The 25007-nt window shown below is 48.4% G+C and overlaps 1 protein-coding gene and 1 long non-coding RNA gene across 6 annotated transcripts; one reads left to right on the forward strand and one right to left on the reverse strand.

Annotated features, from left to right (window-relative positions):
- Window positions 1-318: 318 nt before the first annotated feature.
- Window positions 319-25007, reverse strand: PLEKHH3 (pleckstrin homology, MyTH4 and FERM domain containing H3). Of its 5 annotated transcripts, XM_053259209.1 has the most exons (12): window positions 24381-25007; window positions 12037-12095; window positions 9260-9348; window positions 8588-8782; window positions 7816-7973; window positions 6419-6542; window positions 5101-5398; window positions 4382-4589; window positions 3810-3946; window positions 3146-3266; window positions 2588-3049; window positions 319-891 (listed from the first exon to the last, which is right to left on the reverse strand). In XM_053259209.1, the coding sequence occupies exons 1-12, from the start codon at window positions 24528-24530 to the stop codon at window positions 745-747; spliced, it is 2148 nt and encodes a 715-aa protein (XP_053115184.1). In that variant the 5' UTR covers window positions 24531-25007; the 3' UTR covers window positions 319-744. The 5 variants fall into 5 exon arrangements, with proteins under 5 accessions (XP_053115184.1, XP_053115186.1, XP_053115187.1 ...); XM_053259211.1 differs by lacking the exon at window positions 12037-12095; XM_053259212.1 differs by lacking the exons at window positions 12037-12095; window positions 24381-25007 and adding an exon at window positions 11666-11820.
- Window positions 14197-16218, forward strand: LOC128328946 (uncharacterized). Its single transcript, XR_008309461.1, has 2 exons — window positions 14197-14840; window positions 15673-16218. It is a non-coding gene; the product is annotated as an uncharacterized LOC128328946 (long non-coding RNA).

Genomic DNA, 25007 nt, shown 5'->3' on the forward strand with positions numbered 1-25007 from the left:
CAGAGAAGAGACAGTAACCAAGCTATGTCACTGCTGCAACATGTGTACATTAACTGTGGCTCTTGAGAACCAACCATCTTCAAGGATGGTACTGCTGCCTTAAGTAGTCAATATAGGATCAGTACAGCTTTAACAAAAGGCTCTGATTAGTGCTAGGAGAACAAGCTACCCTCTACCAACTCCGACCCTACCTCCTGCAATTTAACTTCTTGCCCTTGCTGCAGTGAAACTCTGTACTCGAGAAAGGCTGATAATCTTCCTTGCAAGGTACATAGCATGTTCCCTCTGAACTCACTCAGATCAAAGTTAAACAACTAGTCTCTTTTCCTGTTTATTTTTTAAAAAAAATTGTGTACAGGAGACTAACAACAGGGCTGGCCTAGGTAGGTTCTGCTTCTGGGTTCCATAACTCCTCTGCTGGCCTTTGGCAGCTGGGGTGTAAAGTGGAAGATGGTGTCCAGTGCATAGAGGCCAGCTGCTCTGAAGTGTGGGAAGAGAAACAAAGCTGCCTGCAGCTTTGTTAGGCGTAAGTGCTAGAAGGGAGCAGAACAGGGAGAACATCTACTTCTATAAATATATTTTTACACAAGTCTGTGGGGTGGGGCACCCCCTCCGAACAAGAGAGAACTTAGTTAGCAGCTCCTTAGGAGCATAAAGTACCACTGGTGCCCCTGCTGCAGATATCTGACTGGAGAAGGCACTGGTCCTGGACTACAAGTCTGCTAGCAGGGCAAGAGGAGCCAGTCAGTTCAAAAAAGGTCCCATTTCTGGTAGCCTGGTGGGTGGGTGTAGTCCCTGCTGTTGGAGTGCAGCCACTGGGGTGCTGGGTGTCTCCAGCTGAGGCTTGCTGCTGGTCACATATGCCTGTAGGAGTTGCACAACCTCCCTTGCCTTGGAAAAAAAAAGAGGAAAAAGTTTGTTTACTGTCAAACATAAACCAGCCATGCCCCTTCTACACTGTAATGTGCTGCCTCCTTACCACACAGAGCTGACACCCCAAGCACATCTTCTCTAATGACCAAATCCAAGAGCAAATGGAACAGGAGGATGTAGCCTACCCAAGATAGCCAGAGGAAGGTGGGCTCTGGGTTTTGTGTCCTAAGCTCAATGCCCAAGTGGGAAAGAAGCAAGTGTTTAGGCTCAGGCCTGCCAAGAATGCAGGCATTATTTGGCCAAGTATGTGGGTAAAGCTGATGAACTTTCAACACAGTCCCTTTCCAGTGCTAGCAGAGTAAGCTAAAGACTCGACTTTTTTATGGGTGGCAGAAGCTGGTTTTCTGAAATGTTTTAAGTGCAAAGTACATGCAGTTCAAGCTGTCCTACGTGTTATCTGCACTTAACAAAAGCCAGCAGCTTTGGCCTGTATAAACAAGACAACCCTTTTCTATAACTTTAGTACTACCCATTGTATTTCTCTAGTCCAAGAAGTCATGCAGTTGGCTGGAGCCAACTACAACTTTAATGAAATCCATAGCCTGCCTCAGTTTACCAGCCCTGCCCCCCATAAAACTCCTTTCATGAAAAAGGTTCAGCTCTCTCTGCACAGAACAACATTTTTAGAAGTAGACCCACTTAGAGTTGGAAGGAACTCTACTTGGAACTCAAAAGCTTACATATGCTTCTACGATACAGCACGCTCAACCCATTCGCTTTTTTAAAATATGCATTAAAAATCTGTTTAACACTGGGCAGGGGGGGGGGGGATAGGGAGAGGCTGCACAGTAGGGGTGGGGAAGAGCAGAGGGTTTCAAACGTCCATAGCCCCGGGATGCTATACCCCTCCCTCATGTTCACACTCCCATTCCATTGATAACATTCAGACAAAAGCAGTTCTAAATCATACTAGTAGTTAAAAATCTGGAGCAAGGAGAGAGAAAATCGTGTGTGCCTACACTCTGTATAGTGTAGTTAAAAATCAGGCAAGGATTTTTTTTCTGGATAAAGAATCAGGGCACACCATTTTAGCCACATGGAGCCTGATCAAGAGCAGCACTTCAGATTTGTGTGGGGAGGCGATTGATATTCCAGATATCTTGTTCTAGTCATTCCCATGGGGGTGGATGCGGGAGGCATTCTCCAAACAGGAAGGCTCAGATGGAGCACAGCCTCAATGTCTACTGTAAGGTCCATATTGCAGTGACAGATGAGAGTCTATAAGGTTAGTTTCCTCCAGTCTGTACAGCAAGACTGCCTTGGGGTAAGCTACAGCAGCTGGTTGTTCCAACACTCATCTACCACAAGGCAATTTTACTGCCCATCCAGAATGCATAATATGGGGGGGGGCGGCATCCTTCCTTGATCAATGGGCCACAATTAAGACAGAGTAAAACTTCCATCACATATCCGTCCTAAGGCTATGCAACTCCTCTTCATACTAGTGCTCTCTCTTTTTCTGAGTTCTTGTACGATTTCACATCCATGAGGGGCAAGTCTTGTTTGGCCAAGTAGTGTAGCCTGCCCCCTTGACTCCTCCCATGAATGGCCTTGTGTTAAGCCTCTTCTCATATGTGCCCCACTCCCAGCTGTTCCACACCACCCATCTAAAAGTCAGGTCTGGAAGTACAGAAATGCCAGTGTGGTAACTCACCAGATGAGCCTCTACATCAAAGGGAGCAGAGCCAAAAGCTGACCACTCGCCCACCAGGTCGATGTAGGCAGCCATGGCCTCCAGCTGACCCATTCCCTCTAGCTGCTTCCATCTGTCCATGATTGCTCCCATCACAGAGACTGCCTCCTCCCGGAGACGGTCACGCAGATGTTGCTTCCATTCTACCTGCTGCTTGGCCAGAGAAGGGCCACCCCACAGTCCAGCTGAGAACGCCCCAGCGAGAAATCCCCGGGTGGCGGGAAAGACCTTGGGGTTAGAGGGTGGCGAGGGCAGGGGACTCAGGCGGGAGTGTAGCAGGCCAGGAGGGAAGAGCTGGTCCAGGCAAGGGAAGGGCATGTGGGTAGAGAAGTCACCATTCAGGCTCTGCAAGCGTAAAGCAGCCAAAGAGTGGAGTGTCTCCTCAGAGGCAGGCACACAGCCACGGAGGACCAGCTTGTGGGCCTGCAGGGAGAGAGCCGAAGAAAATGTGTGGTTACCCCTAGGCCAGCAACACCCCCCTCCCTCTGTGATTTTCCTTTCAACCGGCATGACCCTTACCTGCTCAAACAACAGTACAAACTCCTGGCTGTTGCGGGGGACACTGTCCTTGTCCAGGCATCCATAATGTCTGAACCACAGTCTCCCAGGGGGTTTCCGGTGTGGCTCTTCCCCAGCTAAGCTAGGAAAGATGGAAAGGCAAGCAGAGACACCCCATCAGTGCAAGGACACACTAAACCACCTATCCCTGTTGACAATCTGACCATCTGCTGTGTAAGCTGAACAGATGAAAGGGATTGTAACCAGAACAATCCTCCCCTCCTCCTCCTCCGCAGTATGGCTCAACCTCCCCTCCCCACCATCTAGACGGCTGCGCATGCAAGCTTTTCTTGTCTGTACCCTGGGTGTAAAAAAATCAAACAACTAATTGAAAGTGTCCTGGGAAAAGTATGCAAACCTGCCTTTATATGCTTACTTTGCATAATTCTGCTTCCACAAGCCATAGCAAGGCCCCACCCCTGCAAACACATCATTGTTCCTGCTCCCTCCAGCTTCTAAGATTTCCCAAGGAGCCACCCACATATTTCCTATACCATCTCCACAGCCATAGCAGCTTTTTTAGTTCTTCCCCCTTTCAAGAGTCTCAGCATCTTGCTCACTCCTTGGGACTCTGAACCCCATTCATCTGTGACTGAGAAACTAACGGTATGTGGGAGATACTTACTTTTCAAACCGGGCAAGGACGTCTACCACCAGTACATCCTCTGGAAGGGGGCACTCCTGCTGCCAGCTCTCCTCATAGAGGGCAAACGAGTTGGGGCTACATACCAGGCCCAGGCGCGACCTCAATTCCTGGGCCACCTGGGGCGAGGAGACAAAGGGGGTGACAGGAGGCCTGGCCACACCCAGCAGGAGGGCACTCAGTGCTGCAAAGGGGGACACAGACAGGGTCAAGCACGGTGATGGAAGATGAATGGGTGGAAGGGAGAGAAGGACCCTCTCTCTGGTCCAGGCTCAGCTGGCACGTAACGCAGTGGAGGGGAAGAGAAGGTGGCCCCATCTCTATCCTTCCACCACACCACACAATGGAAAATGGGGAAGTGTGACTGGTCAGTCCTCCTCCTGACAACACAGGCTTTCATCTTCTAATACTTGCTCCCTTCTCAGAGGAGGGATGTAGGCAATGCCAGCTGCAAACTTTTTTTGTGTGCTGCAGCAAACTTGAGGTACCAAGGGAGATTCTGTCCCAAAATGAAGTTGTCCCCTATCCTCCCCAGCATCCAGACCTCTGCTCACCTCCTGGGCCGTGGTGTGAGAACTGATGGCCACATGGCAGGCAGCAGTGCCAGGGCAATGCACGGTGCACATCATTTCCTGGCGTCCCATCAGCCCTTCAATCTCATCCAGTGAGGGCACGCACTCCCGCCCCTTGGTCTTGCGTAGAGCCTCTGTGATGAAGTGTCCATACTGGGCCATCTCTGATCCAGGGAAATGGTTCTCTGTACTGCAGGGTTGGGAGGACAGGCCTTAGACAACTGAAGGTCTGGTGCGAGCCATTCGTGGGAATGCTGCTCAGTACGCTACCCAACCTACAAAAAGACTCCTACAGAAGAACTTTTGCATTGCTCTGGTGCATCAGATCAATGACACCACCTGCTCAGCTTCCCCTCTACCAGCAGGGGCTGGCTCAGATGCCTCAGGGAAGTTCGCCAGTGGGGCATGATGGAGATCTCCTTCCCCTATGGTTAAAACCAGCATCTGGTACTTGGGAATATCTCATCTCTAAACACAGAATTAGAAGGAAAGGCACACCTTTCCTAAGCTCCCTATGGACAGGAGCTGGTGCAGACAGAGAAAGGGGAGTGTGTTGTGGACAGACAGGACACCCTCTAATCGCCCTCAAGAGGAAGGGAGGATTCTGCCAACTGGTCTCCCAACTCTGGGACTTGCTTATATTAGCTCAGTTCCCTTCTACATACACCCCCCGCCCATCGGTCCCTTTGTCCCAGACTCACCGCTGCAGATGCAGATGCAGGTAGCTTAATACAGGAGGGGAAGGCAAAAATGTACAGCTCATGCAAGTGAGCAGCTGCCAGTAGCGCAGGTCTGTGGGTGCACCTGGTGTGGGCGGTTCTGTTGTCTGCTTCACTAGCTGGCAGTAAATCTCATCCACGAGGGGTGGGAGATCACGGCAAGTTTGCAGCACCCCCTGCATGAGCAGGGCTGGCTCCCGCACCCCCTCTAGCTGCTGCAGAGAGTGGAACAGCTTGATGGCTTCATCGCGAAGTGCTGCGTAGCCTCGGCCACAAGGAGCTGCGGAACACAAGGGAGGTGGGAAACGAGTCATTAACCAAGTTCCATGTACTTAGATCCGGGCCGCTCAACTTCGGCCCTCCTGTAGATGCTGGCCTACAATTTCCATAATTGCTGGCTATTGGCCACTGTGGCTGAGGATTATGGGAACTGTAGTTCAAACACAGCTGGGAGGCCTAAGCTGAGCAGGCCTGACTGCACTGCTTGCTTCCATTTTCATAAGCAGAACACTGCTTGAGACAGTGTGGCCAGAACCTAAGGGATATACTCGTGAGTCAAATGGGCCGTAACCCAAAATTTGGCTTAAAAACAGCCAAATCTAGCAACAGAGCTTGGGAGATAGGATAGAAAAATACCGTGCAAAGGTAAATGCTAAGCGACCAAAAAATGCTATTGGTAGCGGAGGCACTGCAATAGCTGCAGAGAAGCCAAAAATCAAAGTGGAGGAAAGAAAGCACTACGCAGAAGTCCATGAAACAAATTCTGGATGCTATATTGTGAATGTTAGTAATAAAGTCGTATCAATCATAAATCTAGAAAACTAGAACAATAAACAATGATCAAACAGATAATTCTACACATACATGTACCCAAACTTATTGACTCAAATAATGAGTGAATAATCATAACAAGGAATGGGTGTACATCTGAGCAAGCACATAAATATACTACAAATATAGTATATAAGTCCATATGAAGAATAGTGAGCACTCCAACGTTGATAAAGATTCCAAATGAGTCACGAACGTGGATATATTGAATAATGTCTGAGCATGCATGTGGAAAAATAAAGCATCACAAAGGGGGACTGAAGCTTCTTGCCAAACTGGAGAAAGTCCAAGCATGTTGGCATGGTGTTGCAATCTAACGGATTTCCGTTTTAGTCCACATTTACCTTTGCAACAGAGCTTGGGAGGCTGTACAGTCCATGGCCTGGCATGCAGACCTATGCGTACATACACAATTAAGCAGACCAGTGTAAGGAGGATCCTGGCTATGTGGTGGAGAGAAGCCACTCACCTGTATTTTCACCCACTCCATAAGGGAATGGCAGCAGTGGGGCATAGATTGGACCAGCCGTGTAGCACAGGATGGAGTTATTGTGATAAATGTGCTCTAGAATTTCTGGGCTATTGCGATTCTCCTGCAAGGGAGAAGAAAAGAAAGTGAGGAGGGCAAGAGAGAATGAACTGAGAGACCTTCCCATTCAGCCTCCCAAAGGGCTGCTCGAGAGGGGGATACTCCTTGAGATCAAGATGGGGAAACCTCCTCCGCTCCCTGAGGAGGGCGTGTGCACTGTGTGCAGAACGCCTAAAGCTGCTGCTCCAATCTAGGGCATTGTCACAAAGGTGTGGACTTCAGGTGACAGGCAAAGCCGGTCTGGACTTCCACCTACATTGTACACTGCAAACCCTGCAGGGCAAGAGTGCACAATGTAATGCTTTTGTCAGCATCCAGTGCATTGTTGGCAATGGGTCGGTGCTAAACTGGAGGAACCAGCCTGGCTCTCTGCCTCTGGCCCCAAATATGTTACTATTTAATGAACATATACCTCACCTTCCTGCCCAAAACCAGCCCCACCCCCAGGCAGCTGAGTTAATTTATGAAAAACAATAAAACAATCTATAAAAACCTTGAAAAATTAGGACACACTAAAGATTCTCAGTAACTAAACAGAATTAATACATCGGAATCAAAGCCAGGAATCTAATTTTTAAAAGTAAGACTCCCACCCTCACTAAGAAATGTTCCTGTGATTCTCTACTTGTGTGTCTTGGGAGAGTATTCAAGTCAAGGCTCGCCCCCTAACAATGAAGAGAATTCCTCTGAGAATGTTCAGAGTACCTCTCCCTCATATCCCATTAACTACAGCCAACAACTATCCATATGGAATGAGTGAGTAAAGTTTCCAGGAAGGCTTGAGCTCTGGGTCATTGTCTTTTTATTTTTTTTAAAGGCTGGTCTGCCCCTCTCCCTCTCCCTCCCACCCCCTCTGAATTCAGCCACCTGAATTCAACATTTATTTGGTGAACTGGATCCACCTGCAGCCATTCCACCTGCCTACAGCATCAGGAAAGGTGAGAGAGCTTTGCCTCCTCCATCACTTGGCTGAGACCAGCTCTCCTCTCGGAATGGCTGCAGGTAGATCCAGTTCTCTTTGCAGCCAGCCAGCCACCCTGGAGATGCTGATGGAACTTTTAATGTATCCGTGGCTTTTTTTTATTGATTTTGTAACCCGCTTTGGGAACTCTGGTTGAAAAGTGGGCTAAAAATAGAATAAACATTATTCTGCAAAGCTTTCTCATCGCCAAGGGCTCTCCAACTGCTTTATTGCCAACGGGGTCGCTGGTAAACCAAGGGCCTCTGCCTTGTTCCCAGGAGCATATCCCCACCCATTCCCACGCCACATTCCTCACCTCAATGTCATACATGAGCAGCTGGGTGGGGGTCTGCACAGGAGCTTTGCTGACGATGACCTTCTGCAGAGCACACACCCAATGCACAGCCTCATTTAAGTGCTCGGTGTAGAGCCGGTAACAGTGCTTCCTGCCGAAAACTGTCACTGCCCAGTATCCTGCAGAAATGCGGGGGGGGGGGAGAGGGGGCACCAACACGTGATGAACAGAGACACGGAAACAAGACAGACCCGTCTGGGGTGATGCAAGAAGAAGGCACACCTTTGGTTTCCCTCCAGCCCAGCTGATGGATCGTAGAAGGTATTAACAGCAGACCGTGCCCTGGCAGGAGAACCCAAGTTCCCTGCTGGGCTCACCCTACCTGTGCTTTACAGAGACACACAAATGAAGGGATGCAGGAAAAGAAGAGGCCTTGCATGCCTTACTCATGCCACACACACACACGCTAGAAGTTCAAGATATCTAAACTAGTGAGCCAAGAGCCTCAGCTCCCTGCTCTACTCCCACTCTTAAAAAAAAAAAAAAATTAACATGTATATCCTGCTGTTTCTCCGAGGAGCTCAGTACATGCTTATTTTTATCCTCACAACAACCCTGTGAGATAGGTTAGGTTGAGAGATACATGACTGGCCCAGAGTCACCCAGTGAGTTTCATGGTTGAATGAGGATTCGAACTTGGGTTTTCCTGGTTCTAGTCCAACACTCTAACCACTACACTATGCTGGCTCTTCAACACAGTACACACGCGTGTGCACACACTCATTCACTCTACCTGTCTCCTTGTAGGTCTGTTTGTCAGGCCACAGCACAGAGCAGAGGCTGGTGAGGACAAGAGACCCAAGACGCCGGGCGCTCACGTCACACCCACTGTAGTAGTCAAGGGAATCCTGTGTCAGCACAAACCAGTACTTGCGGGGACGCAGCCAGGGGGTCTTGACACCTCCTCGCACCTCTCGCTGCAGCCAGCCTGGGAGATTGACAAAAAGATAGTGAACAGTCTCTCCAGCACACAGATGTGTACACACACACACAGAGGGAATTTTGGGTCTCCCTACATGAGAGACTTGAACTCCCACCGCGCCCCCCCCCCCCGTCAAAATGCAGTAGTCTGCATAATGGGAAGAATATGCAAGAGAGGCTGTGTCCTGGTTACAATCTGCAGCAAAGGAGCCGACCGGTAATCCCTGAGGAACACACCTAGTAGCCTCTCCTGCAAACCCTGACCAGGGCAGCATACTTGGCTGGAGTCCTGGTGAAGACAACCCTGCCCAGAATCAATCTTCCTTCCTTCCAACACACAATGTTGCTGTGGAGGAGGGGGCCCTAAAAAAAGCATCTGCTGGTCTGGAGAGGAGCTTAATTCTTCCTCATCCCTTTGGACAGGGATAGGAATATATATATTTTTTAAAGTTCTGGTTCTAACTCACTCTGTGTGAGATCCCACCTTTTATGATGGCATCAGGCTCATCTTGCACCCTCCCACACTTCTTCTCTGCGATAAGACTGCACATTTCTTCAGCCGCTGGCAAAGACCTGAAGGCAACAGAGATGAAGGCATCAATCTAAGCTAGGCAATAAGCGGTGTGTGTGTGGGGGGGGGGATCAATAGGGCAGGTAGGAAGGAGACCAGGATCTGTTTCCCCCTGCTGCAAGATCCTTGACTCAGAGCTCCTTCCATTTTGGCCCAGAGCGTCCTTTCCCCATCTCCCTCGAGAGCAGTCATCTTCACTCTTTTCAGACTCAGCCCCAATCTTCAATTCTAATTTCCAGTATACAAATATTTTTCTTTCTGCTTTCTCTTCTCTCTCTCCCCATCTTTTGCCATCCTGCCCTCTGCATTTTTCTGCATTACCCTCTCTGCCTTCTTTTTAAAGCAGAGAAACAAGCAAACAAACAAGACAAAAGAAAATAGTGGTTGTGCCCTTGGCGCAGCCCATTTGAAGGTCCCAACCTGCCTATTGAAGATCAGTGCTCTAAAGCAGAGGCTCTCAAATGGGGGTCAACATCAAACCTGGATGTTGTTGGACTACAGCTCCCATAATCTCCAGCCAAAAGCCACTGTGGCCAAGGATGATGGGAGTTGGGGATCCAACAATATCTGGGCACCCAAGTTTGAGTATCCCGGCTCTAAAGTTTCCAAGGCTCCCTGCCAGAGAAATCAGGACTCCAACCTCTGCAACTCTGCACACCCTCATTCTAACACCTCCCCCGCCCCGCCGCCACCGTTCTTGGAGGAAAGGAATGGGGGACACAGCCCCAAGCCTCCGCCTCTTTCCTCCATGGTTGTGGGAAAGTGGGCTGAGAGATCTTGCACTGTTGACCTCAGGCTAAAAATAAGCTGTTTATTTAATAGGTCTGCCAAGAATGTGGAAAATGAAAGAGCCCAGGAGGGGGAAAGGATGCTGGCTGGACTGTCCAAAAGAAAAGTGTGCTTGCCTGTGTGTAAGAGAAAGAAAAGAAAAGGAAAGGAAAAGGAAAGGAAAAGAAAGACGGCTTGCCCTCTCCTCCACATTTCACGATTCTGTGCAGTGCCCAGCCCCACAGAGTCTTTCTAAGGGAGATGGAAGACAGGCAGCCCCATACTCTTCCTTCCCAGCAAACCCAAGCTCCCAGATTCTTGGTGTCAAGCCTGTCCAGAAGAGACGTGCTCCCTGACCTGGGATCTCATCTTAGATGTCTGGAGAATGAGTGTAGTTTCTCAAGTGGTGAGAAACATCACCTCTGCACATGCTCAGAGACACTCTACTGGATAATTCATTCATTTGTAGGCTTGCATCCTAGTATTAAAAATAGGCTCCAGGCTCAAGCAAAATTAAGCAACACTCTCAGGCCCTACCCTAATTTGTTTTAATTCTTCTCTGTTGCCAGCCTGCTAGAGCAGTTCTGACACCATTAGGCTGCCCCCAACATTTCCGAGAGGAGGTCTCACTTTCCTCTATCCTTTCTCCCCTCCCCACAAACCCACTGAAACTATGCTCTAGCCCCCACCCTCCAGAGGAAGAACCCCAGAGCCCTCAGCCTTGCAATAGAAGCTCCCATTCCCCTCTGCCTTTTCCCAGGCCCTGTCTGGCAACAGATGTGATGCAGAAGTCACTTCCTCCAGGCTCCATAACTAAGCCTGGACCCAGCTGGGAACCATTAACTTGGAGACAGGGCGGGAGGTGTGTGGGTCGTCAGACATAATCCTTCCCACAAACCCCTCCTTCTCTACCCCAGCAGCTTTCTAGCCAAGGAACGGCCGAGACTTTCAGGAAAAAGAAAAGAACAGAGGAGTTTTGAAAGGCCATAATTTGGGCCAGGAATGAGTGGAAGGACCTATTCCCAACACCAGGGCTTAATCCTAGAATATGTGAAGGAATCATGAAAGCAGACTGCCTCTGAACATGTGCAGAGTACATTTCCCACACCCACCAGGATCTAGAATTAGGGGGGACGCTTTCAGGAGAGAGGGTGTGTCTTTTAAGCAAGCTTAGGCCCTAGACCTCTCTTTTTAAAGATTAAGCCCCACATTTGGGCAAGTGGATCTCTCCTCTGAAATCCAAATCAATAGAAACCCTCAGTCTGAGCTTACTTCGAGACAGGAATGGGTCCAGGAAACCAGTTGTTAATGTGTAACAATTATTAACAAAAACATACACGCATACCTAACTTTCCCTTCCCATTGAGTTTAGACCACCAGTCATTGTGAATCTAAGATTAGAGAAGTTGGACTTCCAAATCGAGTGCTACATCACTGAGGCAGGCTTTGGCCCCAGAGATGTTTAAACTGTACTTGTTAGTACCTTCCCAAGCCTTCTACTTCCATGTTTAAGAAACTGTCAACTTGAGGCATAAAGGTAGCATCCCATACCTGAATCGAAAGAGGAGCGAGACACATAATTTCTCAGCCTCTATTGGAGGGAGGACCATAGGGGTCAATCAAGATGGTTGTAGGATCTCACTTGTTTCCATGGTGGTGGCAACAGGAGAAATAACTCTCATAACATGCAACACTTCCCACTCCATATACCAGGCCTGCTCAACTCTGCGCCCACCCACCCCCCACACACATGGTTTTGGGACTATAATTCCCATAATCCCCAGACACAGTGGCCAATAGCCAGGGATTATGGGAGTTGTAGGCCAACATCTGCAGGAGGGCCGAAGTTGAGCAGCCCCACCGTATACACTCTTCCCCAGGGGAGCACCAGCTCCATTACACCACACCCCTTCATTGCTCACCTTTCAGAATCAGTGCTAGCACGACTGGGCTGAATGAGGGTCACCTGTGAGGTAGGTCCCTGGAAAGGGGGAGGGGAGGAGGGAGGGAGGAAAGGGGAACACTGTCAGAATTTAAAGGCAAAGCTCCACATGCATCCCATTCTATAGCAGGTGGGAGAGCCGTATTTAAGGACTACTAGGGTAGGAAACATGCCTGAAGGGCTCAGAGACTGGGTACTTCAAGACACACTGCCACCGCCACCTGCACAATATCACTGACTATATGGTCAGAAGTCAGAGACCGGTTGGAAGTGAAGATGGAAATGCACAACAACATCGACTCATGCAGGCCACCTCCCAGTCCCATTTCCCAACCACACACGGAAATGAAGTATTAATCTGCAACTTTCCCAGGCCGCCTAGTCCGTTCTAGTGCCTCTCCCAGGCCACAGCCTGGCTAGCCACCCCCTGCAATACACACACACCGCAAGCTGCAGCAGCTGAGCGGGTTCCTGTATCCTCAGCTGACCTCGGTGTCGGGCTCCAGACCGTGCAGAATTGCACAAGCACACTGCTGAGTAAGACGCAGGCAAACAAAGTCCTATTGTAGCCGAGGCTTCCTGCCTCTGCAAAGGAGGGGAGGGCATGCTGGGAAAGTGGTCGGGGGGAAAACCCTGGCCACATGCACTGTCTCCAGAGGACTTGCCAACCTTGGCAAAAATGGCAAGGAGATCCCAGATGCACTTAAGGGGAATGGGTGGAGAGTGCAGGGCACACAGTACATTGCAGGTTGGCACAGCCCCAACACTGTTCCCCCAAAGCAAAGACCAGTTTGGACTAGTTCCTGGGGGAAGGGAGGAGCAGGAGAGAGACTAAATATAAAGCCACTCTGAGTGAGGAGGAGGAGAAGGAGGAGGAGAGAGCCGCAACAGCAACAGGTATTGACTAATGGACAGGGCACCAACTGTCCTGTGGCATTAAAACACCTGTTATGAACTCCACTCGAGTTGGCACGAGCCATCACAATCCAGCAGGGGCAGGAAGACTGACAGCAGCCATCCACAGAACAGGGAAGATGTTCCAGAGATGAAGCAAAGTTAGAAGTGGAGTGGGGGGGGGATATCACAAACCCATTTCCCACCTGCAACTGCTAGCAAGACTAGCAATCCCTTTTCTTCTAATGCAGTTCCTTCACCGCCTTCCCAATTACAGATGCTGCCCAATGCGTGGATTTTTTTTTTTTAATGGTTTAAAGAGAAGAGTTGAGCTGCAAACTGACTCGTGCACCCCAAATGCATGGGCCCTGTAAGTTAAGGCACCCACCTCAGTAAATGCAATATTAAGAAATACAGTCTCACAAATTGCCCTTGCTTTCCTAAGAAGTCATAAGAACAGTCCATCTGGATCAGGCCCAAGGCCAATCTAGTCCAGCATCCTGTTTCACACAGTGGCCCACCAGATCCCTTCAAGAAGCACACAGGCAAGACATGAAGGTGTACCCTCTCTCTTGCTGTTGCTCCCCTGCAACTGGTATTCAGAGGCATCGTGCCTCTGAGGCTGGAGGTGGCTTTCTCATAGGAAGCTGCCATATACTGAGTCAGACCATTGGTCTATCTAGCTCAGTATTGTCTTCACAGACTAGCAGTGGCTTCTCCCAGGTTGCAGACAGGAATCTCTCTCAGCCCTATCTTGGAGAAGCCAGGGAGGGAACTTGGAACCTTCTGCTCTTCCCAGAGTGGCTCCATCCCCTGAGGGGAATATCTTGTAGTGCTTACATTTCTAGTCTCCCATTCATATGCAACCAGGGTAGACCCTGCTTAGCTAAAGGGACAGATCATGCTTACTACCACAAGACAAGCTCTCCTCTCCTAAAAGGTGGTCGTTCTCTTAAAAGATGGATGGATGGAGAATAAAAATCAAACAAATATGTTTGAGTATGTTCAGCAGTCACAGGCAGTACAAGCACTGCACCTCACCTTTCACTGTCCCAAGGGATTCAGTGCTTCTGGAGAAGCCCCCAGCCAGGGCAAGAGAGACAGGCACACTCCTGATTCTCAGCCATGCCCCAGCAAACATTAGCCTCCATTTGTCCATCCCCCCCACTTAGTCCTTCAGCACAAACACCCTTCCTTGTCCGTTTGGGGAATGTTGACGTTCAGGAGTAAATATGAGTGTACTGGGCATCTAGCAGCAGAATGGTCCCCAACTGCCCCTATATGCTTTCATTTCAGCCAGAGAGGATAACATACATTAGTAGCAACTGACTATATATGGAGGAAAAGGAACAACGTTTATAGACAGAAAGTATAGATAGGCACCTGTCATTTCTAACACATGCCAAATGTCTCTGAACCCATGCTTTCCCTATATGCTTTCATTTGGATTAATGTATAGTTAGGTGACCACTGCACCCATTCTGTCCTGAGCTTCATTATTCTCTCCAACTACAGAGTAAGAGGATTGGGGCTAAAAGACCAAGGAAAAAAGTGGGTGCGTAGATCCACGGAGGGCCAAACTACAGGCTGCACTCAAATACGCGATTTGGCCCTTCCTTCCTTTGCAAGGGGACCCAGCTGGGATCACAGTCCTGATCACAGTCCCCATGGCAGATCACAGTCCCCATGGCAGAGAAAAAGAGCTAAAAAAAACCCCACCCTCACAATGCAGTCCCAACTGGGCCTTCCCACAAATGCTATTTTCTTTCCTTTTTTTAAGGCATGCAAGGGCAAACGACATGTTCAGCCTATGATGTAGTTAGATGTTCCCAAGGACAATATCCGAGACAGTAGACGTTTACTATTTACATTGTGCAGAAGTAAAGGCAGGTATTTTAATTTATCATTTTCATGTCTGATCCCATAATATCTACTATTTTTACACCAACCCTAAATCAAGCCATTTCTAATTATCCCCACGAATCCCTGTTTTTATCATCATTTTCATCGTTCGTCCTATCAATGGTTCAAAATGTTTCTTAGGCATACAATGAAATCCATCCCTATTATCCCCATACTGTCACAAGTGATGAGGGAGCTAAAGGAGAGGCAAAGTGGCTTACAACCACCATGGAATGTAGTCCACTGTTATCATAACCTGCAAATGAAGTGAATCACACTCAGTGGTTACTACAACTAAAAATCATAATATGGATTATATATTGACTAGAGTAAAGGTGGGCAAAATTTAGGTATGGGGGAATCTACTTGGCTTTTTACTAGAACATCAAGGACTACCAATCATAGACAGGTGCAAAATGGGGAGGGGTGGAGTGGTACAAAATGGCAGCTGGAGTGCAGAGAGCTACTGCACCCCTCAAGACATACATTGGGATAACTCTGCATACACAAATACACATCTCCATCCAAGTTACTACAAATCAGGGGTTTCAACAATAAACTCTAGAACTGGACAGCAGGGCTGCAGAAACCTGATCAAAGGCAAACAATTCATACGCTACAGGTAATGAACAGCAAGACTGAGAGTTAAGCAATCAGCACAAGGCCAGACCCACAGCAAAGACTTAAAAAACAAAGCAAAAACTTCATAGTTTAGTTGCGATTGTTAAACTATCAGGAGTCAAATCTTTGACAATCTATTACAAATCTTCCAAGGATCTACCAGCAGATTTTGTTTTACTTTCTGTCTGTCTGCTCTTAGGTTAGACTGAGTGTTGGACTCCGGCTGTGAAGACCCAGATTTAAGTCTGCACTCAACCATGAAGCTCTCTGGTGACCTAAAATCTCTCAGCTCAACTTATCTTGCAAGGTTATTGTGAGTCTTAAATAAGGAAAGTCCCAGTCATGTATGCCAGGCCTTGACCATTTTTTTCTGTATCTAGGAGCCAGCCCAAAAATTTAGGAGCCAGACAATGGACACTTGGGGGGAAAAAATTACAGAAATTAGTGATGGACTTTGTGGGGGATGGATTGTAAATGGGCTTCTCTTTACCCCTTTTACAAGGAACATACTTCAAACAGGATCAGGGCTACCTGGGAACAATAAAGATTTTATTAAATCACTCTACCTCTGAATATCTTAGTCTAGGCACCACAGTTCAGTTTCTAGCCATCATGGCTCCTTGATGTCTCGGATTTTTCAAGCCCTTATGTATGCCACCCTGAGCTCTTTGGAGGAAGGGTGAGATGTAAATTATTTATTATTGATAATAATATGCTGTCAAAAAATTAAACACGTAGAAAACCATGATGATTTTACAGATACGTGAATTCTCCCTTGATCACACACACAGGCAGTATTCCTCCCTTTCAAAACATGCAACACTCCCCCACACCCACCCCTCCTCCCCACACCAGCACCTCTGGCTCACATGTGCAGCAGCAGCACTTCTCTATTTCTCTCCCACACACATACACAGCATCACTCCCCCTATACTTACTTACACACAGACACACCCAGCAGCAGCACCACCAGCCTCTCAAGACTTTTTCAGGCAACAAATGTGAACAGAATGAATGCATGGCTAATGCCTGCTTGCCCCCCCTCCCTGACCTCCACATATTCATTCAAAGGTCAAAACAGTGCCTACCACGTTTGTATGTTTTGCCTCCTTCCACACAACAGGGGACCCTGCATTGGCTGCATACAAGTTGCATACAAATGGCACATATGTTGGTTCTGTTCCGATCTTCAAACCACTGTGTGGAGGGTGGGGCCAAATGGATGGGGCCACAGCTCAGTGGTACAGCATCTGCTTTGCCTGCAGAAGGTCCCAGGGCTTAATCCAGGGCTGCTCAACTTTGGCCCTCCTGCAGATGTTGGCCTACAGCTCCCATAACCCCTGGCTTTTGGCCACTGTGGCTGGGGATTATGGGAGTTGTAGTCCAAAAACAGCGGAGAGGGCCTAAATTGAGCAGGCCTGGTTGAATCCCTGGCATCTCCAGGGAAGAGACCTCTGTCTGAAATCTTGGAGAGCCACTGCCAGTCAGTGTCGACAACAGTGAGTTAGGCGGACCAATAGTCTAACTCGGTATTTGGCAGCTTCCTATGTTCCCATAAGCCTGTTTCCCTCTGTGTGCATTTGTTGTGTGAAAAGCCTTCTTTCCCACACAGTCACCCCTTCCCCCACCTCCCTCCCATCCCTTTCTCTTACACACACCATCCCACCTCTGCGCCCCCCCACCCCCCACAACAAACACCCCCCCCCACATCCCAGCACCAGGCCCTAGAGCAGAGCTTTCTTCTTCTCCTTGTTCCCCTGCCCCCACCAGCACCTCTCGCTCCTTTCCTCACATGCATGGGAAATTACCTCTCCCCTGCCTCCTGTCCCCAGCCCTCCGTCTGTCTACTGGCTTCCACTATCGAGCCTCCTGCACTTCTGAGTTGAAGGAGAGGATAAAAGTTCAATAAACTAAGAAGAAGAAATAAAATGTGCTATATAAATTGACCTAAGTTCACTTCCCACTGATTAAAATTGGAACTTTGAAACCTCACACCCGTCAGGCATTGTGTTCTACGTGCGTTCAGGCATCTGTACACATGCACTTTTTTTTTTTTTAATGACGATATCTGTGTTCATTTTAAAAGTGAACAGGCCCCTGAAATGCAGGACACAGATAGGAAGTGTACTGCTGTACATACATTCAACATAGTGTGTGAATAACTGTACATGCACAAACAGATCTGAATGCGTGTTCACTGTACAGAGATTGTGCATGCATGAAGCATAATGTGTGAACAGAGCTTTAGTAACACACAATGGATTTTCAACAAACCAGCAAAAGGGAGAAGCCTGCCTCACTTGAATATTTGACATGAAACAGCTGAAGGGAGAAACTGAAGGTATATTTTAGATGGGCAAAACTACTTTAAAGAGCTATAATTTAGCCTCTATATACAGAGTTTTTCTAATATTTGGTCCAATTACACCCCAGCCACCTAATGGCGCAGCAGGGAAGTAACCTACCTAGAGAGCAGGAGGCTGTTGGTTCAAATCCCCACTGGTGTGTTTCTCAGAATATGGAAAACTCCTATATTGGGCAGCAGTGATACAGGAAGGTGCTGAAAGGCATCATCTCATATTGCGTGGGAGATGGCAATGGTAAACCCCTCCTGTATTCTACCAAACACAACCACAGGGCTCTGTGGGCGCCAGGAGTCGAAATCGACTTGAAGGCACAACTTTACGTGCACTCCTCCCCAAGTAATTCCTATATGCTGAACCAATAAAACAAATAATCTTGATTGTATGATGAACATAATTATTATATGTAAGGTGGTTTCAACACTTTAAAGTGCAGTACAAATGTGCTCTGGCACTGCTGTTCAGTACACCAACTGCTATATTTATCTGCCAGAGGGCAACCACTGGGCACATATGGAGGCGGAGGAAGAGGGCCTGCAACAAGATCTGGGCAGGCAGAGGGCCAGCAAGACCCAGCAGGAGGAACACTGCCTGGCAGCCACCCCACCCCCCTGCAAATACACCCAAAGTTGAGCAGGCAGATATAGAAGCTGCTTGTTCTCCCCTAAGCCACGCAGTGGAATATTCTCATGACATGCCTCTACTTCCTTTACTGGGTATCAGTCCCGTGGCTAGAAGAAAGGGAAGAGGTCAGCAGGACCTCTTTATTAGTCATCCACCAACAGCTGGGATCCCCTTGTTATCAACCACTCTGATGTGGTAAAGGGGTGGGATGAGGAATGCCATCTTCTGCGAGAGCCATGATCTTGCAAAGCCAGCATCGGCACACCTGGATGCTCTGATGGAACCCTGCTTGTTCTATCCTCCTCCTCCTGCTTTTCAGCCACAAACTGGCTCTCAAAGCAGCAATTACAAGTGTGCATGTCTAACATTGCCTAACCTTGCCCTGCCTGCCCCGCATAGTTGACTTACAAGAAGAGTGCAAACATACATAGGAAGCTGCCTCATACCAAAGGCCACCATTGGTCCAATTAGCTCAATATCGTCTAGGCTGAATGGCAGTGACACTCCGGGATTCCGTCTTTCCCAGCCCAACCTGGAGATCCCAGAAACTGAATGAAACTTTCTCTACACTGTTGATATGTTTCCCAGCCTATGGGAAACACCAATATTGGGCTGAAGTGATATCGGAAGATACTGAAAGGCATCATCTCATACTGCACCCCCTGTGTTCTACCGAAGACAACCAACAGGGCTCTGTGGTTGCCAACAGTCGCCACTTGATGGCATAACTTTACCTTGACAGCCAACATGGTGTAGTGGTTAGAATGCTGGACTAGGACTGGGGAGACCCGAGTTCAAATCCCCATTCAGCCATGAAACCAGCTGGGTGACTCTGGGCCAGTCACTTCTCTCTCAGCCTAACCTACTTCACAGGGTTGTTGTGAAAGAGAACCTCAAGTATGTAGTACACTGCTCTGGGCTCCTTGGAGGAAGAGCGGGATATAAAATGTAACAAACTAACAAACAAACAAAAAACTATCCACTCCAGTTCCTGCGTGAATATTATCCTCTGTGCTACTACCCATTGGGGTTCCTGGACAGATCCTACAGACATTCCTACCCCAGTCTTAGACCCACCCAGGGGGTTGGTCTTGTGGTAGCAAGCATGAACTGTCTGCTTAGCTAAGCAGGATCTGCCCTGGTTTGCATTTGAATGGGAGACACTTGTGTGTACTATAAGATATTCCCCTTAGCGGAGGGGGCCACTCTGGGAAAAACACACACAGAAGGTTCCAAGGTGCCTCCCTGGCATCTCCAAGATATGGCTGAGGGAGACTCCTGCCTGCAACCTTGGAGAAGCCACTGCCAGTCTGTGAAGACAATACCGAGCTAGATGGACCAAATGTTCTGACTCTGTACAAAGCAACTTCCTATGTTCCTATCCTCTGAATCTCTTTTCCTGAGGGGCATGAGGGGGAGGAGGGCAAGGGTAACAGCCTCAGGTGACACTAGAGCACACCCAGCTGACACATATCTGATGGCTAGTTTGAAGATCTGGTCTCTCAAGCCTAACAAGGTATCTTTGAAGTGGCAAGCTCACGCCTGCTGGAACTTTGCTTCAGCACAGCATTCCATTGGGAACGTGATTCTGGTAGCTTCAGACAGTAATTGGAGGACATCACTAAGAAAGCGTTTGATGTTATTGGGATCAGCATCATCTCATACTGTGAAGGAGGAGGCAATGGTAAACACCTCCTGTATTCTACCAAAGAAAACCACAGGGCTCAGTGGTTGCCAGGAGTTGACACCGACTCGATGGCACAACTTTACTTTTACTTTACAAAAGACAACCAAGGGGATATACAACAGAGGTTTATAAATGTATGCACGTCTGGGAACATAAGAACAACCTTGCTGAATCGGGCTCAAGGTTTAACTCGTTCAGCATTCTGTTTCCCAAAGTGGCCCACCAGATGCCACTGGGAAACCATAAATTTGTCTAAGCCCCTTTTAACCACACTTGGTCTTGTGGTAGCAAACATGAATTGTCCCCTTGCTAAGCAGGGTTTGCCCTGGTTTTCATTTGAATGGGAGACACGTGTGCACAGCAAGATATTTCCCTTAGGGGAGGAGGCTGCTCTAGGAAGAGCACCTGCTTGCCTGCCTGCAGAAGATTTCAAGATGCCTCTCTGGCTTCTCCAAGATAGGGCTGAGAGACTCCTGCCTACAACCTTGGAGAAGCCACTGCCAGTCTGTGTAGACAATACTGAGCCAGTGGCCTGACACAGTATAAGGTGGCTTCCTGTGTTCCTGTCCTGTGGCAGAGAATTCCATTGATTAATTATGAACTGTATGAAAAAGTACTTCCTTTTGTTAGTCCTAAATTTCCTGGCAATCGTTTTCATGGGATGACCCCCGGTCCTCATGTTGTGAGAGAGGGAGGAAAATTCTCTCTATCTACTTTCTCCACACCATGCATAATTTTTATAGACTTCTAAAACGTCTCCCCTCAGTCACCTTTTTTCTAAACTAAAAAGCCTCAGATGCTGTAGCCTTGCCTCATAAAGAAGAAGCTCTAGGCCCCTGATCATCTTGGTTGCTCTCTTCTGCACCATTTCCAGTACTATACTGGAAAGGTTTTTAAATATTTTTTAAATTGTTGTAATGTTTTAAAGTTTTCATTTTTGTTTTAACTAATGTTTTACTTTCTGTTTTTATTTTGTTGTAAACCGCCCAGAGACGCAAGTGTTGGGCGCTATAAAAATATGTAAATAAATAAATAAATGTACGGTAATGTCCTTTTTGAGATACAATTATCAGAACTGTACACAGCACTCCTAAGTGTGGCCACATTGTAGATTTGTATAAGGGGATTACAATATTAGCAGTTTTATTTTCAATCCCTTTCCTGATGATCTCGAGGATGGAATTTGCCTTTTTCACAGCTGCCGCACACTGAGTCAACACTTTCCAATGAGCTGTCCACCATGACCCCAAGATCCCTCTCCTGGTCAGACACTGACTGTACAGTGCCCATCAGTGTATATGTGAAATTGGGGTTTTTTGCCCCAATGTGCATCATTTTACACTTACTTATGCTGAAACACATTTGCCATTCTGTCACCCACTCATTCAGTTTCGAGAGATCCTTTTGGAGCTCCTCACAATCTGTTTTGTATTTCACTACCCTGAATAGTTTTGTGTCTTCTGCAAATTTGGCCACCTCACTGCTTAAGTTTAGTATAGGATGTAAGAGTAAATTGAGATATTTCCCCCCCCTTTTCTCATAGTTCTAAAACTTGGGTTCAACCAATTAAATTAAGTAGATTCAGAACAGACCAAAGAAAGTCACACAAAACATAATTAATGTATAGGATTCATTGCCACAAGATGTAAGGGCCACAGGCTCAAATGACTTTAAAATGTGATTAGACACATTTATGGAAGAGGGGCCTGTCCATTGGTATTAGAAATAGTAGCTAAATGGAATCTCTCCATTCAAGAGCAATATTTTCCTGAAAGCCAGATGTTTGCCACTGGAGGGAAACATCAAGGTAGCGCTATTGTCTTTGTGCTCTGCTGTGGAAGCTTCTGAGAAACAGGACAATTAAATCCTTTGTCTAATTCAGCAGGGAAATCCTTGATCTAATTCAGCAGGGCTCTTATGCAGTGGCCAGAAATGGGCCCCATCAGAGCACTTGACTTTCCGAGACAGTGTCACGATTGTTAGAGGTGGGAAAGGGAGCATCTTTTGTGCTAGCCTCACTCTACAGTCCAGGCTTGCCCCGATTATCTGTCACTTCTCTAGGTGCCACTAGTTACAAATATATGCGTCAAATGCTATTGCTAAGCAGGACTGACTAGGAGGTGATTCTCTGCCACGTCCGGAGGCCAGGGTGGGGTGGGAGGAATCTGCTCAGAGCACTTTGCAAACCCACCTCATCTTCCAGGATGCGAAACAGAACCCTCTCTTGCCTGTACTCAGAGGATCTACCATCCCAAATCTGCAAGTGGAAAGACAAGACTTCTTGCTACCTAGGGAGACAATATGCCCTACAAATGCAGCCAGAGGCACAGACTTGTGTTGGCAGATTGTTACCATCCATTGGGCAGTCAAGCTTCTTTCTTTCTTTCTTTCTTTCTTTCTTTCTTTCTTTCTTTCTTTCTTTCTTTCTTTCTTTCCCCAACAATCCAGGGTCAGCCTTTCTCCTCCTAGGGAGCTCCAACGACACATTTATGGAAAGCTAAGGAACTTCAAACCAGTTCCTTCCAGCCCACGGTGATGCACTGCCTCAACATGTCACATCCCGTTCCTCTTGACAGAGCCTGCCTTTTTGACTGAGAAAGCATGAAAAAGAGACAGGGGTGCGTGTGTGCAGGCATATGTTGGGTGGGAGAAGAAGTTTCCCCAGCTCTAAGCTTCCTGGAGTACCTTGTGGGGGTTCTAGATCAGCTATAGAGGTACCAGTTCTGTTCTGTTTGAGAGGGCAGCTCAGCCTTTTTGCCTGTGCCAAGAAATGCAGCTGTTAAATACTCTCCAAAGTACTAGGACAGACAAAGGGAAAATGTTCCCTGGAGGACAGGCTCTTTCTGTCCCAGCATGGACATCACACCATCCCTTAAAATCAGTCGGCTGTCAGCAGCTACAGCTTTATTTGAGCAAAGAGCTCAGTCCTGAGCTCTGGGGTCTGTCTGGAATGAGAAGGCTCTCAGACACGATATACAATGAACTTGTGCATCAGGGTATGTGCAGAGTGCACTCCTGCCTCCGCAGAGTGACCACCAACAGTCCCCACATATTTCAGAGTTTCAACTCAGATGACTGGAGTCTTCTTTGTAGAAACTAGCCATCGCTGATGGGACAGGAGGAAGGCAAATTGAGAAAACCAAGGAATGGGTCCCTTTGCCATCTGCAAGTTCAAGGGGCAGAGGGAGGAACCAGTGGCATCCCTCCTGCCTTTTTGCAGAGAGGAGTTGGGGGGAGAGAAGAAAATGAATGACTCCTTTCTGAACTCTTTCCTGGCATTTGGACAGGCCCTGAAAGCCAGGCTTGGGCTCATGCCAGTCAACAAGCAGCCTGGCCTCCCCATCACCCTGAGGCTGGCCAGGCTTCAGTTCTTCTCCATGACTTTCCTCTGCCCACAATTAAAAGGAAATGGACAGGGAGCAAGAGGTGTCTAGGCAGCCAAGACGACAGCTCATCCTGCATAATTCATGGCAATTGCATTATATAAGGATTATAAATATGAGGAAGCACCTCCCTCCCCAACTCACCTTGCCAGCAAATCACTCTGGTGGCTGGGTTAATTCTATCAGTCTGTGGGAGATTGATCCCACAGAAATAGGCAGGATGAGACAGGCAGTATTGCCTTTGGGGCCACTCCCCAATAATTACAGTCTGTACAGAATCAAACAGATGGGGAGGACAAGAGGATGGGGCCACTGATCCTCTCCTACAGAGACAAGGGGGACAGATGGGAGCAGATGGGGGCCCCAAACAGCAGCACTGAAGCACACTCAGAGGTATAAAGGAGCCTAGAAAAATATTAATATATGAAACTGTCTGATGCAGACTCAGACCATCTAGAGACCAGGTTATGTTTCTTTGCAAATGAAGAGTGTGGATCCGGGACTTAATAGGAGTCAAGTCTCAGGCCAGAATACCTCTGAGCATGTGCCAAATTAATTCCTTCAGCCCTGAGTATACGAGCAATTCCACGAACTGGAGAGTGCGTCTAAGTAGGCTTCCGAGCATTAGGCAAGCCTCTTTCTTTTCAGAAGTTAACCGCGGTGCAAGCTCCATTCCAGACCTTACAGGAGATCCTACCCAATTTGTCCCCTTGGTACTGGGGGCGGCTCCAGGGGGCCACATAAGCCCGAGATCATTACCAGTAGTAAGATCTAGCTCTGCAGAAGTTGCATTCCGACGGGAATGAGATGCAAACCAGGGAGTGATTGCTCCCGCCCGCGCAAAGCCCACCTCCTGGTTGCTTTGACTGCGCAGCTCGAAGGACTCCTCGGCTTCCTCTTCGTCCGCCGCCCCCTTGCCTGCTTCGCCATAGTCCCGCCGGAGCAGAGTGAATCCTTGCCTGCAGCACAGCAGCCACCACAAGCCGCCGGGGAACGGCATCCGGAGCCTGCTTTCTCCTCCGAAGCCTCGATTCACACAGGCAGCGGGAGGGGGAAAGCGACGGGACGGGACGCGACGCAGCGCCCAAGGCGCGCTTGGAGAAGCAGCAGAGAACCCCGATCTGGGCGTCTGCTGCCACCCACTCGCCTGCCCGCAAGCTCGCTCCGCCTCAATTCTTCCTCCTGCCCCTGTCCAGGAAGGGGGACCGGGACCGCGTCACTGCGGGCCCTTCCCATCGCCTGCCGCGTTCCCGGGGAGGAGCTACCCTCTCCAGGGCAGCCGGCGGCTTCTTGAATCACGTGGCCCCGTTGGGTGGGGAGGGGCGGCCTGGGACATTCTTGCTCCCCTCCCTGTGTTAATTGGAGGCAGGGCTCGGTTCCGGGACCTTTCCGACGCCAGAACTAAAGTGCTCAGCAGCAGCAAGCATGATTGCACAGTCTAAAAGCATCGCTAGATCCGGGGAGGTGCGTCTCCTCC

The sequence above is a fragment of the Hemicordylus capensis genome, chromosome 6, assembly GCF_027244095.1.
Source record: "Hemicordylus capensis ecotype Gifberg chromosome 6, rHemCap1.1.pri, whole genome shotgun sequence".
NCBI classification, from domain to species: domain Eukaryota; kingdom Metazoa; phylum Chordata; class Lepidosauria; order Squamata; family Cordylidae; genus Hemicordylus; species Hemicordylus capensis.